Consider the following 17,723-nt stretch of genomic DNA (forward strand, 5'->3'; position numbering starts at 1 on the left):
GGCAATATTCGCGCAAAACTGAAAGCACGTACCACCGCATTTAATCATGGCAGGGTGACTGGAAACATGGCCAAATACAAACAGTGTAGTTATTTCCTCCGTAAGGCAATCAAACAAGCAACGTGTCAGTATAGAGACAAAGTGGAATCGCAATTCAACGGCTCAAACACGAGACTTGTGTTGCAGGGTCTACAGATAACGGATTACAAAAAGAAACAGTCGCAGACATCGACGTCTTGCTCCCAGACAAATTAAACTGCTCAGTTTGAGAACAATACATGGCCCGCGGACTCTCCTTCACCGCAGCCAACGTGAGTAAAGCATTTAAACGTGTTAACCCTCGCAAGGCTGCCGGCCCAGACGGTATCCCTAGCCGCGTCCTCAGAGCATGCGAAGACCAGCTCGCTGGTGTGTTTACAGACATATTTAATCGCTCCCTATCCCAGTCTGCTGTTCCCACATGCTTCAAGATGGCCACCATTGTTCCTGTTCCCAAGAAAGCTAAGGTAACTGAACTAAATTACTATCGCCCAGTGGCACTCCCTTCTGTCATCATGAAGTGCTTTGAGAGACTAGTCAAGGATCATATGACCTCCACCTTACCTGCCACCCTAGACCCACTCCAATTTGCTTACCGACCCAATAGGTCCACAGACGATGCAATCGCCATCACACTGCACACTGCCCTATCCCATCTGAACAAGAGGAATGCCTATGTAAGAATGCTGTTAATTGACTACAGCTCAGCATTCAACACCATTGTACCCTCCAAACTCATCATTAAGCTCGAGGTCCTGGTCTCAACCCCGCCCTGTGCAACTGGGTCCTGGTGGGCCGCCCCCAGGTGGTGAGGGTAGGTAACAACATCTTCACCTCCCTGATCCTCAACACTGGGGCCACACAGAGGGTTCCTAGCCTTCTCCTGTACTCCCTGTTCACCTACGACTGCGTGGCCATGCACGCCTCCAACTCAATCATAAAGTTTGCGGACGACACTACAGTGGTAGGCTTGATTACCAACAACGACAAGGCGGCCTATGGGGAGGAGGTGAGGGCCCTCGGAGTGTGGTGTCAGGAAAATAACCTCTCACTCAATGTCAGTAAAACAAAAGAGATGATTGTGGACTTCAGGAAACAGGAAAGGGAGCACCCCCCTATCCACATCGAATGGACATGAGTGGAGAATGTGGATATTTCTAAGTTCCTCGGTGTACACATCACTGACAATCTGAAATGGTCCATGCACACAGACAGTGTGGTGAAGAAGGCGCAACAGCGCCTCTTCAACCTCAGGAGGCTGAAAAGATGTGGCTTGTCACCTAAAACCCTCACTAAGTTTTACGGGTGCACAATTGAGATCATCCTGTCGGGCTGTATCACCGCCTGGTACGGCAACTGCACCGTCCACAAACGCAGGACTCTCGAGAGGGCGGTGCGGTCTGCAGAACGCATCACCGGGGGCAAAACTGCCTGCCCTCCAGGACACCTACACCACCCGATGTCACAGGAAGGCCATAAAGATCATCAAGGACAACAACCACCCGAGCCACTGCCTGTTCACCCCGCTGTCATCCAGAAGGCACTCACTGGATAAGTCTCTGGATAAGTCTCACTAGATAAGTCTCACTGGATAAGTCTCTATAGATAAGTCTCACTGGATAAGTCTCACTGGATAAGTCTCTCTAGATAAGTCTCTGGATAAGTCTCACTGGATAAGTCTCTGGATAAGTCTCTCTAGATACGTCTCTCTAGAAACGTCTCTCTAGATACGTCTCTATAGATAAGTCTCTAGATAAGTCTCTGGACAAGTCTCTCTAGATAAGTCTCTAGATAAGTCTCTGGATAAGTCTCACTGGATAAGTCTATGGATAAGTCTCTATAGATAAGTCTCTGGACAAGTCTCTAGATAAGTCTCTATAGATAAGTCTCTCTAGATAAGTCTCTCTAGATAAGTCTCTCTGGATAAGTCTCTGGATAAGTCTCTATAGATAAGTCTCTATAGATAAGTCTCCCTAGATAAGTCTCTCTAGATAAGTCTCTCTGGATAAGTCTCTGGATAAGTCTCTATAGATAAGTCTCTCTAGATAAGTCTCTCTGGATAAGAACGTCTGCTAATTGGCTCAAATGTAAATGCCTCACAAAGTACAGCCAAGTCCCTGAGGATAATAGCATGCCATATTACGGTACCAGAGCATATTATGTGTTAGTTCTCCTCAGGTGAGGTGAGGTGTACGCTGTTGTTATGGTTATGTCTTCATGTACACTACTGGTCCAAAGATTTACAACACCTACTCATTCAAGGTTTTTTTTGTATTTGTACTATATTCTACATTGCAGAATAAGAGTGAAGACATCAACATTATGAAATAACACATATGGAATCATGTAGTAACCAAAAAAAATGTAAGACAAATTCTAATCTCTTTTATATTTGAGATTCTTCAAAAAGCCACCCTTTGCCTTGATGATGTGTGTTACTGTATCTGTTACTGTTTGAGAGACAGAACTCAGTCCAGACAAGTCCAGATTTGGACCACTATTTCATTATATGGTACTGCATTGTGTGCTATGTCAGATGGTAATATACAGTTTTGTGTCGTGTACTGTCTGTCAGTCCCCAGCAGATCCAGATGTTGACCACTGTCTCCCCTCTACAGGCCAACCTGCCACTCCTACAGCGGGAGCTGCTGCACTGTGCCCGTCTGGCCAAGCAGAACCCAGCTCAGTACCTGGCACAACACGAACAGCTCCTCCTGGACACCTCCTCCACCACCTCCCCCGTCGACTCCCCAGAACTACTCCTAGACCTCAACGACAACGGCAAGAGGAGAACACCTGACAGGTGAGGTTGATGTTGATGTCTGCTAGCTCTGGAGGAGAACACCTGACAGGTGAGGTTGGTGTTGATGCCTGCTGGCTCTAGAGGAGAACACCTGACAGGTGAGGTTGGTGTCTGCTGGCTCTAGAGGAGAACACCTGACAGGTGAGTTTGGTGTCTGCTGGCTCTAGAGTAGAACACCTGACAGGTGAGGTTGGGGTTGATGTCTGCTGGCTCTAGAGGAGAACACCTGACAGATGAGGATGGGGTTGATGTCTGCTGGCTCTAGAGGAAAACACCTGACAGGTGAGGTAGGGGTTGATGTCTGCTGGCTCTAGAGGAGAACACCTGACAGGTGAGGTTGGTGTCTGCTGGCTCTAGAGGAGAACACCTGACAGGTGAGGTTGGTGTTGATGTCTGCTGGCTCTAGAGGAGAACACCTGACAGGTGAGGTAGGTGTTGATGTCTGCTGGCTCTAGAGGAGAACACCTGACACGTGAGGTTGGTGTCTGCTGGCTCTAGAGGAGAACACCTGACAGGTGAGGTTGGTGTTGATGTCTGCTGGCTCTAGAGGAGAACACCTGACAGGTGAGGTTGGTGTCTGCTGGCTCTAGAGGAGAACACCTGACAGGTGAGGTTGGTGTCTGATTGCTCTGGAGGAGAACACCTGACAGGTGAGGTTGGTGTATATGCCTGCTGGCTCTAGAGGACAACACATGACAGGTGAGTTAGGGGTTGATGTCTGCTGGCTCTGGAGGAGAACACCTGACAGGTGAGGTTGGTGTCTGCTGGCTCTAGAGGAGAACACCTGACAGGTGAGGTTGGTGTCTGCTGGCTCTAGAGGAGAACACCTGACAGGTGGGAAACGATGGGCTTCTTCCGGGTTTAAGTTGGAGGTGTAGTTGCAGTCAGTTCGAGTGGAAGAAAACAGAGATGAGAGAGAGAAACATGGTATAGAGGAGAAGGACCCACTGGTTTCCCTCTAGGTTACAGAGAGCTGGTAGTCCCATCCACCATACTACTAGGTGGGTGGTATAGAGGAGTAGGACCTCTAGGTTACAGAGAGCTGGTAGTCCCCTCCACCATACTACCAGGTGGGTGGTAGAGAGGAGATGGACCCACTGGTTGCCCTCTAGGTTACAGCGAGCTGGTAGTCCCATCCATCATACTACCAGGTGGGTGGTATAGTGGAGATGGACCCACTGGTTGCCCTCTACGTTACAGAGAGCTGGTAGTCCCATCCATCATACTACCAGGTGGGTGGTAGAGAGGAGATGGACCCACTGGTTGCCCTCTAGGTTACAGCGAGCTGGTAGTCCCATCCATCATACTACCAGGTGGGTGGTATAGTGGAGATGGACCCACTGGTTGCCCTCTACGTTACAGAGAGCTGCTAGTCCCATCCACCAAACTACCAGGTGTGAAACAGGGAAGGGACTCAGAGGGTATGCTAATTCTGTATAGAGCAGACCTAACTCACTCTATTAAATGAATCAAAACAGGAACATTTTACATTTGGCTAGAAATTCAAAAGGAAATTATCTCAACAGAGTAAAATGTCCTCCTGTGTGCTACCTATATCCCCCCACTAGAATCCCCATACTTTAATGAAGACAGCTTCTTTATGTACATAGTCAATGGTAGGCTTCGAGGGGACTCCTATGGTAGGTACACCTATAGCTCATCTCTTGGCAGTAGTACTGTAGACTACTTTATCACTGACCTCAACCCAGAGTCTCTCAGAGCGTTCACAGTCAGTCCACTGACGCCCCTATCAGATCACAGCAAAATCACAGTCTACTTGAACAGAGCAATACTCAATCATGAGGCATCAAAGCCAAAGGAACTGAATACTATTAAGAAATGCTATAGGTGGAAGGAAAATAGTGTGGAAAACTATCAAAAAATGATTAGGTAACAACAAATTCAATCCCTTTTAGAGAGAGTACAAAGCTTTGACTATGTACAGACTCAGTGAGCATAGCCTTGCTATTGAGAAAGGCCGCCGTAGACAGACATGGCTCTCAAGAGAAGACAGGCTATGTGCACACTTCCCACAAAATGAGGTGGAAACTGAGCTGCACTTCCTAACCTCCTGCCCAATGTATGACCATATTAGAGAGACATATTTCCCTCAGATTACACAGATCCACAAACAATTTGAAAACAAATCCAATTTTGATAAACTCCCATATCTACTGGGTGAAATTCCACAGTGTGCCATCACAGCAGCAAGATATGTGACCTGTTGCCACAAGAAAAGGGCAACCAGTGAGAGAGAGAGAGAGAGAGAGAGAGAGAGAGAGAGGCAGAGAGAGAGGCAGAGAGAGAGAGAGGCATAGAGAGAGAGAGACAGAGAGAGAGAGACAGAGAGAGAGACAGAGAGAGAGACAGAGAGAGAGATGCATGTACCAGATGCTCAGCAGGCTCTGCTCACACTTACTGGCCTGAGGCCAAACCACGACCAACAACATTGGACACTCTATGGAACAAAAAGCCTTCACTATATTATCATGGAATATCCAAGGCCTGAGGTCATCTGCCTTTGGCCTAAAGAGCAGAAACCCGGACTTCACCAAAGAAATCGGTAATACAGACATTGTCATCCTGCAAGAAACCTGGTATAGAGGAGACGGACCCACTGGTTGCCCTCTAGGTTACAGAGAGCTGGTAGTCCCATCCACCAAACTACCAGGTGTGAAACAGGGAAGGGACTCAGGGGGTATGCTAATTTGGTATAGAGCAGACCTAACTCACTCCATTAAATTAATCAAAACAGGAACATTTTACATTTGGCTAGAAATTCAAAAGGAAATTATCCTAACAGAGAAAAATGTCCTCCTGTGTGCTACCTATATCCCCCCACTAGAATCCCCATATTTTAATGAAGACAGCTTCTCCATCCTGGAGGGGGAAATCAATCATTTCCAGGCCCAGGGACATGTACTAGTCTGTGGCGACCTAAATGCCAGAACCGGACAAGAACCTGACACCCTAAGCACACAGGGGGACAAACACCTGCCTGGAGGTGACAGCATTCCCTCCCACATATGCCCCCCTAGGCACAACTATGACAACATAACCAACAAAAACGGGTCACAACTCCTGCAGCTCTGTCGCACGCTGGGTATGTACATAGTCAACGGTAGGCTTCGAGGGGACTCCTATGGTAGGTACACCTATAGCTCATCTCTTGGCAGTAGTACTGTAGACTACTTTATCACCGACCTCAACCCAGAGTCTCTCAGAGCGTTCACAGTCAGCCCACTGACACCCCTATCAGACCACAGCAAAATCACAGTCTACTTAAACAGAGCAATAATCAATCATGAGGCATCAAAGCCAAAGGAACTGAGTAACATTAAGAAATGCTATAGATGGAAGGAATGCAGTTTGGAAACCTACCAAAAAACAATTAGGCAACAACAAATTCAATCCCTTTTAGACAATTTCCTGGGTAAAACGTTCCGCTGTAATAGTGAAGGTGTAAACTTGGCAGTAGAAAATCTTAACAGTATATTTGACCTCTCAGCTTCCCTATCAAATCTAAAAATCTCAAATAGAAAACCGAAGAAAATTAACAATAATGACAAATGGTTTGATGAAGAATGCAAAAATCTAAGAAAGAAATTGAGAAACCTGTCCAACCAAAAACATAGAGACCCGGAAAACCTGAGTCTACGCCTTCACTATGGTGAATCACTAAAACAATACAGAAATACACTACGGAAAAAGAAGGAACAGCATGTCAGAAATCAGCTCAATGCAATTGAAGAATCCATAGACTCTAACCACTTCTGGGAAAATTGGAAAACACTAAACAAACAACAACAAGAAGAATTATCTATCCAAAATGGAGATGTATGGGTAAACCACTTCTCCAATCTTTTTGGCTCTATAACAAAGAATAAAGAGCAAAAACATATACATGATCAAATACAGATCTTAGAATCATCTATTAAAGACTACCAGAACCCACTGGATTATCCAATTACATTGAATGAGTTACAGGACAAAATAAAAACCCTCCAACCCAAAAAGGCCTGTGGTGTTGATGGTATCCTCAATGAAATGATCAAATATACAGACAACAAATTCCAATTGGCTATACTAAAACTCTTTAACATCATACTTAGCTCTGGCATCTTCCCCAATATTTGGAACCAAGGACTGATCACCCCAATCCACAAAAGTGGAGACAAATTTGACCCCAATAACTACCGTGGAATATGTGTCAACAGTAACCTTGGGAAAATCCTCTGCATTATTATTAACAGCAGACTCGTACATTTCCTCAATGAAAACAATGTACTGAGCAAATGTCAAATTGGCTTTTTACCAAATTACCGTACAACAGACCATGTATTCACCCTGCACACCCTAATTGACAACCAAACAAACCAAAACAAAGGCAAAGTCTTCTCATGCTTTGTTGATTTCAAAAAAGCCTTCGACTCAATCTGGCATGAGGGTCTGCTATACAAACTGATGGAAAGTGGTGTTGGGGGTAAAACATACGACATTATAAAATCCATGTACACAAACAACAAGTGTGCGGTTAAAATTGGCAAAAAACACACACATTTCTTCACACAGGGTCGTGGGGTTAGACAGGGATGCAGTTTAAGCCCCACCCTCTTCAACATATATATCAACGAATTGGCGCGGGCACTAGAAAAGTCTGCAGCACCCGGCCTCCCCCTGCTAGAATCCGAAGTCAAATGTCTGCTGTTTGCCGATGATCTGGTGCTTCTGTCACCAACCAAGGAGGGCCTACAGCAGCACCTAGATCTTATGCACAGATTCTGTCAGACCCGGGCCCTGACAGTAAATCTCAGTAAGACCAAAATAATGGTGTTCCAAAAAAGGTCCAGTCACCAGGACCACAAATACAAATTCAATCTAGACACTGTTGCCCTAGAGCACACAAAAAACTATACATACCTTGGCCTAAACATCAGCGCCACAGGTAACTTCCACAAAGCTGTGAACGATCTGAGAGACAAGGCAAGAAGGGCATTCTATGCCATCAAAAGAAACATAAATTTCAACATACCAATTAGGATTTGGCTAAAAATACTTGAATCAGTCATAGAGCCCATTGCCCTTTATGGTTGTGAGGTCTGGGGTCCGCTCACCAACCAAGACTTCACAAAATGGGACAAACACCAAATTGAGACTCTGCACGCAGAATTCTGCAAAAATATCCTCCGTGTACAACGTAGAACACCAAATAATGCATGCAGAGCAGAATTAGGCCGATACCCACTAATTATCAAAATCCAGAAAAGAGCCGTTAAATTCTACAACCACCTAAAAGGAAGCGATTCACAAACCTTCCATAACAAAGCCATCACCTACAGAGAGATGAACCTGGAGAAGAGTCCCCTAAGCAAGCTGGTCCTGGGGCTCTGTTCACAAACACAAACACACCCTACAGAGCCCCAGGACAACAGCACAATTAGACCCAACCAAATCATGAGAAAACAAAAAGATAATTACTTGACACATTGGAAAGAATTAACAAAAAGACAGAGCAAACTAGAATGCTATTTGGCCCTAAACAGAGAGTACACAGCGGCAGAATACCTGACCACTGTGACTGACCCAAAATTAAGGAAAGCTTTGACTATGTACAGACTCAGTGAGCATAGCCTTGCTATTGAGAAAGGCCGCCGTAGGCAGACATGGCTCTCAAGAGAAGACAGGCTATGTGCTCACTGCCCACAAAATGAGGTGGAAACTGAGCTGCACTTCCTAACCTCCTGCCCAATGTATGACCATATTAGAGAGACATATTTCCCTCAGATTACACAGATCCACAAAGAATTCGAAAACAAATCCAAATTTGAAAAACTCCCATATCTACTGGGTGAAATTCCACAGTGTGCCATCACAGCAGCAAGATTTGTGACCTGTTGCCACGAGAAAAGGGCAACCAGTGAAGAACACACACCATTGTAAATACAACCCATATTTATGCTTATTTATTTTATCTTGTGTCCTTTAACCATTTGTACATTGTTAAAACACTGTATATATATATATATAATATGACATTTGTAATGTCTTTACTGTTTTGAAACCTCTGTATGTGTAATGTTTACTGTTAATTTTTGTTGTTTTTCACTTTATATTTTCACTTTGTATGTTGTCTACCTCACTTGCTTTGGCAATGTTAACACATGTTTCCCATGCCAATAAAGCCCTTGAATTGAATTGAATTGAGAGAGAGAGAGAGAGGCAGAGAGAGGCATAGAAAGAGAGAGAGAGGCATAGAGAGAGAGACAGAGAGAGAGGCATAGAGACAGAGAGAGAGGCATAGAGAGAGAGAAAGAGAGAGGCATAGAGAGAGAGAGAGAGAGAGAGAGAGAGAGAGAGACAGAGAGAGAGAGAGGCATAGAGAGAGAGAGAGAGAGACAGAGAGAGAGGCATAGAGAGAGAGAGAGAGACACAGAGAGAGAGAGAGGTAGAGAGAGAGAGAGGCAGCGAGAGAGGCAGAGAGAGAGAGAGAGGCAGAGAGAGAGAGAGAGAGGCAGAGAGAGAGAGGCAGAGAGAGAGAGGCAGAGAGAGAGAGAGAGAGGCAGAGAGAGAGAGAGAGGCAGACAGAGAGAGAGAGAGAGGAGACAGAGAGAGAGAAAGAGAGAGAACCTGTTAAATCCTCTGTTTCAGAAACATATTCCAGCCGTTGAGTTAGCTAGTGGGGAGGAGGGGAGGTGAGGGAGCATTGTGGGGAAGAAGTTGTGTCTGTGGAGCATATGGTCTGAGATGGATAAGTATTAGGAGACCATGAAAACACCTCATTAAGAAGTACAATCTGTTTCTACACACACACACACAAATACACACAGATACACACACACATGCACACACACACACACGATAACATGCGCACTATACACACACACACATACACACACGATAACATACACACTATACACACACATACACATACACACATGATAACATACGCAATATACATACACACACGATAACATACACACTATACACACACACACACACACACACACACAAACGATAACATACACACTATACACACACACACACACACACACACGATAACATACACACTATACACACACACACACGATAACATATGCACTATACACACACATATACACACACACACACGATAACATACGCAATATACACACACACACGATAACATACCCACTACACACACACACTATACACACACATACAGAAACACACGATAACATACGAACTATACACACACATAGACACACACACGATAACATACGCACTCACAGATTACTGCACCTGTACATAGCCCACCTATAATTTAGCCCAAACAACTACCTCTTTCCCAACTGTATTTAATTTATTTATTTATTTATTTTGCTCCTTTGCACCCCATTATTTTTATTTCTACTTTGCACATTCTCCCATTGCAAATCTACCATTCCAGTGTTTTACTTGCTATATTGTATTTACTTTGCCACCATGGCCTTTTTGCCTTTACCTCCCTTATCTCACCTCATTTGCTCACATCGTATATAGACTTGTTTATACTGTATTATTGACTGTATGTTTGTTTTACTCCATGTGTAACTCTGTGTCGTTGTATGTGTCGAACTGCTTTGCTTTATCTTGGCCAGGTCGCAGTTGTAAATGAGAACTTGTTCTCAACTAGCCTACCTGGTTAAATAAAGGTGAAAAAGGTGTGTCATACACACACGTACACACAATAACAATAACGTCCTGTGTCCCCTTCTATAGAAGACAGAGTACAACACCCTGCCTCATGATGGGTCCCTTCTTCTAAAGACGTGTTTCTCTGGGATCAAAGGGCCCACAGGACTCTGGTCAAAATAAGTGCACTGTGTAGGGAATAGGGTGCCTTTGGGACAACTTCTTCTGAAGCTGTTTCTCACTGTCTTTCTTCCTCTCTGTTCCCTCCCCATCTCTTCCTCCTCCTCCTCTCTGTTCCCCCCCTCTCTTCCTCATCCTCCTGTCTGTTCCCTCCCCCTCTCTTCCTCCTCCCCCTCTCCTCCTCCTCCTCCTCCTCTCTATTCCCTCCCCCTCTCCTCCTCCTCCTCCTCCTCCTCCATCCTCTCTATTCCCTCCCCCTCTCCTCCTCCTCCTCTCTATTCCCTCCCCCTCTCCTCCTCCTCCTCTCTGTTCCCTCCCCCTCTCTTCCTCCTCCTCCTCTCTGTTTTCTCCCCCTCTCCTCCTCCTCCTCCTCCTCCTCATCCTCTCTGTTCCCCCCTCCTCTCCTCCTCCTCTCTGTTCCCTCCCCCTCTCCTCCTCCTTCTCCTCTCTGTTCCCTCCCCCTCTCCTCCTCCTCCTCCTCTTCTCTGTTCCCTCCCCCTCTCTTCCTCCTCATCTCTGTTCCTTCCCCCTCTCCTCCTCCTCTCTGTTCCATCTCCTCCTCTCTTATCCCCCCTCTCCTCCTCCTCTCTGTTCCCTCCCCCTCTCCTCCTCTCTATTCCGTCCCTCTCTCCTCCTCCTCTCTATTCCGTCCCCCTCTCCTCCTCCTCCTCTCTATTCCCTCCCCCTCTCCTCCTCCTCCTCTCTGTTCCCTCTCCTCCTCCTCTCTGTTCCCTCCACCTCTCCTCCTCTCTATTCCCTCCCCCTCACCCTCCTCCTCCTCCTCCCGCTTTCCTCCTCCTCCTCTCTATTCCCTCCCCCTCTCATCCTCCTCCTCTCTGTTCCCTCCCTCTCTCCTCCTCTCTATTCCCTCCCCCTCACCCTCTCCTCCTCTTCCTCCTCCTCCTCCTCCTCCCCCTTTCCTCCTCCCCCTTTCCTCCTTCTCCTCTCTGTTCCCTCCCCCTCTCCTCCTCCTCCTCCTCTTCTCTGTTCCCTCCCCCTCTCTTCCTCCTCATCTCTGTTCCTTCCCCCTCTCCTCCTCCTCTCTGTTCCATCTCCTCCTCTCTTATCCCCCCTCTCCTCCTCCTCTCTGTTCCCTCCCCCTCTCCTCCTCTCTATTCCGTCCCTCTCTCCTCCTCCTCTCTATTCCGTCCCCCTCTCCTCCTCCTCCTCTCTATTCCCTCCCCCTCTCCTCCTCCTCCTCTCTGTTCCCTCTCCTCCCCCTCTCTGTTCCCTCCCCATCTCCTCCTCTCTATTCCCTCCCCCTCACCCTCTCCTCCTCCTCCTCCCCCTTTCCTCCTCCTCCCCCTTTCCTCCTCCTCCTCTCTATTCCCTCTCCTCCTCCTCCTCCTCCTCTCTATTCCCTCCCCCTTTCCTCCTCCTCCCCCTCTCTATTTTCTTCCCCTTGCCTCCTCCTCCTCTCTGTTCCCTCCCCCTCTCCTCCTCCTCCTGTCTATTCCCTCCCCCTCTCCTTCTCCTCCTTCTCTCTATTCTCTCCCCCTCTCCTTCTCCTCCTCTCTATTCCTTCCCCCTCTTCTCCTCCTCACTTCCCTCCCCCTCTCCTCCTCTCTGTTCCCTCTCCTTCTCTCTATTCCCTCCCCCTCTCCTCCTCCTCCTGTCTATTCCCTCCCCCTCTCCTCCTCCTCCTCTCTATTCCCTCCCCCTCTCCTCCTCTCTGTCCCCTCTCCTCCTCCAGAACCAAAGTGAACGGCTTCGACAGGGATGGCCCCCTGCACCTGGAGACCTCCAGTAAGAGACCCTGTACGATCAGCCCGGCAGGCCAAAGGTTCAGCCCCTCCAACGGTCTCTCCTACCAACCTAACGGCCTGGCCCATGGACACCCCACGCCGCCCCCTCCCCCGCCCCCACAGCACTACCGGCTGGACGACATGGCCATCACAAACCATTACAGAGACTCACCACACTACCGCCACCCCAACCACAACCACCGCGAGCTCAGGGAGAGACCACGACCACTGGGTAAGGACGGAAGAAGAGGGTTAGAGTTGGGGAAAGGGGGACGGAGGGAAGGAGGAGGGATGTGGAGGACTGAGAAGAATAGAAGAAGGGGAGGGAATGTAGGAATTAGGGTCAACCGTAGGGTCAACCGTAGCTGTCCATCCTGCAAGAGGTCCAGATGTTCTACCCACAAACCAGAGAGGTTATTTTAATACAAAGAGAGGAGATGTTTCCAGAGTGGATCTGTGTCCATGAAGCTTAATGACTGCCTAACCCTAACCCTAACCCTAACCCTAACCCTAACCCTAACCCTGATCTAAAGAAAACTTCTCTACATTTAGCATGTCTGGCCTGTGATAGAGGGATGGAGGGAGGTAGGGAGGGTGGTTGTGCCAGATATGGAATAGGGTTCTATAGTGCCCTGGTCAAAAGTAGTGCACTAGATAGGGAATAGGGTGTCAGAGTCGTGTATATAGCACGGAAGTCAACCACCGGCCTGAGGAGAGACATATGGAATGAGGGGTTAATACGGCAATTGGTGGGTAGCTGTAACGTATAACATACCTCGTTCACTCTCCTCATGACTTTAAACGTCCCCACAAACCGTGGACCCAGCTTCCGGCAGGGCAGGCGGAGGGGCAGGTTTCGGGTCGAGAGCCAGACCCTGTCCCCTGGGGCGAACACCGGGGCCTCACTGCGGTGACGGTCTTGCGCAGTACGGTGCGCTGAAGGTGGACGTGGGCTGCCTCCCGCATTTCCTCAGCTCGCCGGAACCAATTGTCCACCGCAGGAGCCTCGGTCTGACTCTGATGCCAAGGAGCCAGAACCGGCTGATACCCTAATATAGAGTAAGGTTAGTGGAGGAGTGGTGGAGCGAGTTCTGGGCCATCTCTGCCCAGGGCACGAACGCTGCCCACTCCCCCGGCCAGTCCTGGCAATAAGACCGCAGAAACCTACCCACATCCTGGTTAACTCTTTCCACCTGCCCATTACTCTTGGGGTGAAAACCTGAGGTAAGGCTGATCGAGACCCCCAGACGTTCCATGAACGCCTTCCAGACCCTTGATGTGAACTGGGGACCCTGATCAGACACTATATCCTCAGGCACCCCGTAGTGCCGGAAGACGTGTGTAAATAGGGCCTCCGCAGTCCATAGGGCCTTAGGGAGACCGCGAAAAGGGAGGAGATGACAGGACTTCGAAAACCGATCCACAACGAACAGGATCGTGGTGTTACCCTGTGAAGGTGGAAGATCAGTTAAAAAATCCACCGACAGGTGTGACCACGGCCGTTGTGGAACGGGTAAGGGTTGTAACTTACCTCTGGGCAGGTGTCTAGGAACCTTGCTCTGGGTACACACTGAGCAGGAGGAAACACAAACCCTCACGTGGGTCACCAGTACCTCCCATCAAGACAGCGCATCGTCCAACCTATCTCAGGATGACCAGAGGAGGGTGACGTGTGGGCCCAATAGATCAGCCGGTCGCGGACAGCAGACAGAACGTACAGACGCCCAGCGGGACACTGGAGGGTAGCAGGCTCTGCACGTGACGCTCGCTCAATATCCGCGTCCAGCTCCCACACTACCGGCGCCACCAAACAAGAGGCTGAGAGTATGGGAGTGGGATCCATGGACCGCTCCTCTGTGTCATACAGCCGGGACAGTGCGTCTGCCTTAACGTTCTGGGAGCCTGGCCTGTAAGAGAGGGTAAACACAAAACGGGTGAAAAACGTGTCCCACCTTGCCTGACGAGGATTCAGTCTCCTCGCCTCCCGGATGTACTCCAGATTGCGATGGTCAGTCCAGATGAGAAAAGGGTGTTTAGCCCCCTCAAGCCAATGTCTCCATGCCTTCAAAGCCTTGACGACAGCCAACAGCTCCCGGTCCCCCGCATCATAGTTTCTCTCCGCCAAGCTGAGCTTCTTCGAACGGAAGGCACAGGGGCGGAGCTTCAGTGGTCGTACTTGAGCGCTGAGAGAGCACTGCTCCTATCCCAGTTTCGGATGTGTCCACCTCCACTCTGAATGGCAAAGAGGGATCCAGATGAGCCAACACATGAGCCGAGGCAAACAGAGCCTTCAGGTGCCTAAAAGCCCTGTTCGCCTCAGCTGACCACTGCAAGTGCTCCGGGAGCCCGTTTAGCAGTGAAGTAATGGGAGCAGCACGGCTGCAATGCGGTCACTCTCCATCTCCACTCCTGACGTGGAAATCCAATGCTGATGGAAGGAGAAGGACTGTTGGAAGAACAGGCATTTCTCAGCCTTGACGTACCAAACACTCTGCGCACCAGAGACACATGCTCAGAATGTCATCAATATACAACACTACACCCTGCCCGTGGAGGTCTCTGAAAATCTCGTCTGCAAAGTATTGGAAGACTGATGGAGCATTCATCAACCCATACGGCATGACTAGGTACTCATAATGCCCTGAGGTGGTACTAAATGCCATCTTCCACTCGTCTCCCTTCCGGATACGCACTCCTGAGATCCAGTTTAGTGAAGAAGCGTGCCCTGTGCATTGACTCAATCGTTGTAGCGATAAGAGGTAGAGGGTAACTGTACCTCACCGTGATTTGATTGATAGTCAATACACGGGCGCAAACCTCCATCCTTCTCGAGGAGGCAGGTGAAGTGGAGGGCCGAATGTACCCCTGAGGCAGGGATTCGGAGACATATGTCTCCATAGCCACCGTCTCCTCTTGCGACAGGGGATACACTTGACTCCTGGGAAGGGCCGCGTCTACCAGGAGATTTATCGCACAATATCCCCGTCGATGGGGTGGTAATTGAGTCGCCTTCTTTTTACAGAAGGAGAGAGCCAAATCGGCATATTCTGGGGGAATGCGCAAGGTGGAGACCTGGTCTGGACTTTCCACCGTAGTAGCACCAACGGAAACCCCTAAACACCTACCTGAGCACTCTCGCGACCACCCCGTGAGAGCCCTCTGTGGCCAAGAAACCAGGGTAGGCCTAGCACCACAATAAGGAAAAGACTCATCCTTTCCCTGTGATCCCCCTGCGTTACCAAAGGAGCAGTGGCCTCCCTGATAAACCCTGATCGACTATCTAAGGCGTAAACAGGGGAAAGGCACAACCACAGGAACACTTTATTAATGAAATTCCCAGCCGCGCCTGAATCTACTAGCGCCTTATTATGGGAAAGCGGGGAAAATTCAGGAAAAGTGACAGAGTCAAACATATGTGCAACAGAGGGCTCTGGATGAGAATGGTGCCTACTCACCTGGGGTGACGCCAGAGTACCCTGCCTGCTGCCTCGCTTCCCAGGGTAACCAACCCGACACCAACCAGCAGTGTCACCTCTGAGGCCACAGATGGTGCACGAGCGGAAACCCCCCCTGGTCTCCCTGCGCACCACCCCTCCCAGCTCCATGGGTATCAGTGAGGGGGTATGGGAGGATGGAACAACCAGACTGCAATCTGGATGTCTGCGAGTAGCCAGCATGTTGTCCAGCCGGATGGACACGTCCACCAGCTGGTCGAAGGTGAGGATGGTGTCTCTACAGGCCAGCTCCCGACGGACGTCCTCGCGTAGACTACAGCGGTAATGGTCGATCAGGGCCCTGTTGCTCCATCCAGCGCCGGCAGCCAGGATCCTAAACTCCAGAGCAAACTCCTGGGCGCTCCTAGTCTCCTGCCTCAGATGATAGAGGCGCTGATCCGCCGCTCTGCTTTCGGGTGGGTGGTCGAATACTGTCCTGAAATGGCAGGTGAACTCCTCAAAATGGTCCAACGCTGCATTCTCTTCTCCACACACAGCGCTGGCCCACCGGCTTTCCCGGTGAAGCATGAGACGGGGGCGCAACTCTTCTCACGGTCCGATGGATCTGGATGGACCGTGGCCAGGTACAGGCTTAGTTTGAGGAGGAAACCATGGCAGCCGGCAGCATCTCCGTCGTACCCCTGTGGTATGGATAGATGGATCCTGCTGGGTTCAGGCAGGATAGGGGCGCTCAGGGGAGACCCCGGTTGTGCTGGTGGAGGCGCTGGAAAAACTCCCAGCGGTCCATATTCTGGACAACACAATCCATGGCGGCGCTCAGATTGTAAATCATCTCCATATGTTCCATGAAGCGCTCCTCCACCTCCACGGCCGGGGTACCTTCTCCTGCTGACTTCATGTTTTGTCAGAGATTCTATCAGAGTCGTGTGTATAGGTGGCAGGGAAGTCAGGCGTAGGAGAATCAAACTTAGTGGAATGGAGTTGTTTAATAACTTGAAAACAAACATAACTCCAAAACCATGAATACAATAAAGCAAAGTGGGTACGAGGACCCGTCACGCACCAATAGAAAACAATACGAATACTGAACAACAAACAATCTCTGAAAAGGACATGAGGGGAAACAGAGGGAATACACAACAGGTAATGAATGGGATTGAAACTAGGTGTGTAGGAAGACAAGACAAAAACCAATGGAACATTAAAAATGGATCAATGATGGCTAGAAGACCGGTGTCATCGACCGCTGAGCATAGCCCGAACAAGGAGAGGCATCGAATTCGGCAGAAGTCGTGACAATTGGGTGACATAGGGCCCTGGTCAGAAGTAGTGCACTATATAGGGAATATTCAGTCTCATTTGGAACAAAGAACTTATTTGATAGCTTCCTCTTTCAACATTTTCCTCATTGATGATGGGATGCATGGAAGAGAGTCTGGTTGTGGGACAAATGGATTATTTGATCTCTCCATCTTTCGTCTCTGTCTTCATTGATGGAGGGAACAGTAGAGAGAGGATGGAGGGAACAGTAGAGAGAGGATGGAGGGAACAGTGGAGAGAGGATGGAGGGAACAGTGGAGAGAGGATGGAGGGAACAGTAGAGAGAGGATGGAGGGAACAGTGGAGAGAGGATGGAGGGGACAGTAGAGAGAGGATGGAGGGGACAGTGGAGAGAGGATGGAGGGAACAGTGGAGAGAGGATGGAGGGAACAGTGGAGAGAGGATGGAGGGAACAGTAGAGAGAGGATGGAGGGAACAGTGGAGAGAGGATGGAGGGGACAGTAGAGAGAGGATGGAGGGAACAGTGGAGAGAGGATGGAGGGGACAGTAGAGAGAGGATGGAGGGGACAG

The 17,723-nt window shown here is 49.0% G+C and overlaps 1 protein-coding gene across 1 annotated transcript in view; it reads left to right on the forward strand.

Moving 5' to 3' along the window:
- LOC110519153 (protein CBFA2T1-like) overlaps positions 1–17,723 on the forward strand; it is a 193,325-nt gene that overhangs the window by 132,800 nt on the left and 42,802 nt on the right. The window contains exons 5-6 of the mRNA XM_036953638.1: positions 2,658–2,842; positions 12,366–12,649. Of these exons, the coding sequence (XP_036809533.1) occupies positions 2,658–2,842; positions 12,366–12,649 (469 nt within the window). The remainder of the gene's footprint in view (positions 1–2,657; positions 2,843–12,365; positions 12,650–17,723) is intronic.

Source organism: Oncorhynchus mykiss, chromosome 18 (assembly GCF_013265735.2).
Source record: "Oncorhynchus mykiss isolate Arlee chromosome 18, USDA_OmykA_1.1, whole genome shotgun sequence".
In the NCBI taxonomy this organism is placed as follows: domain Eukaryota; kingdom Metazoa; phylum Chordata; class Actinopteri; order Salmoniformes; family Salmonidae; genus Oncorhynchus; species Oncorhynchus mykiss.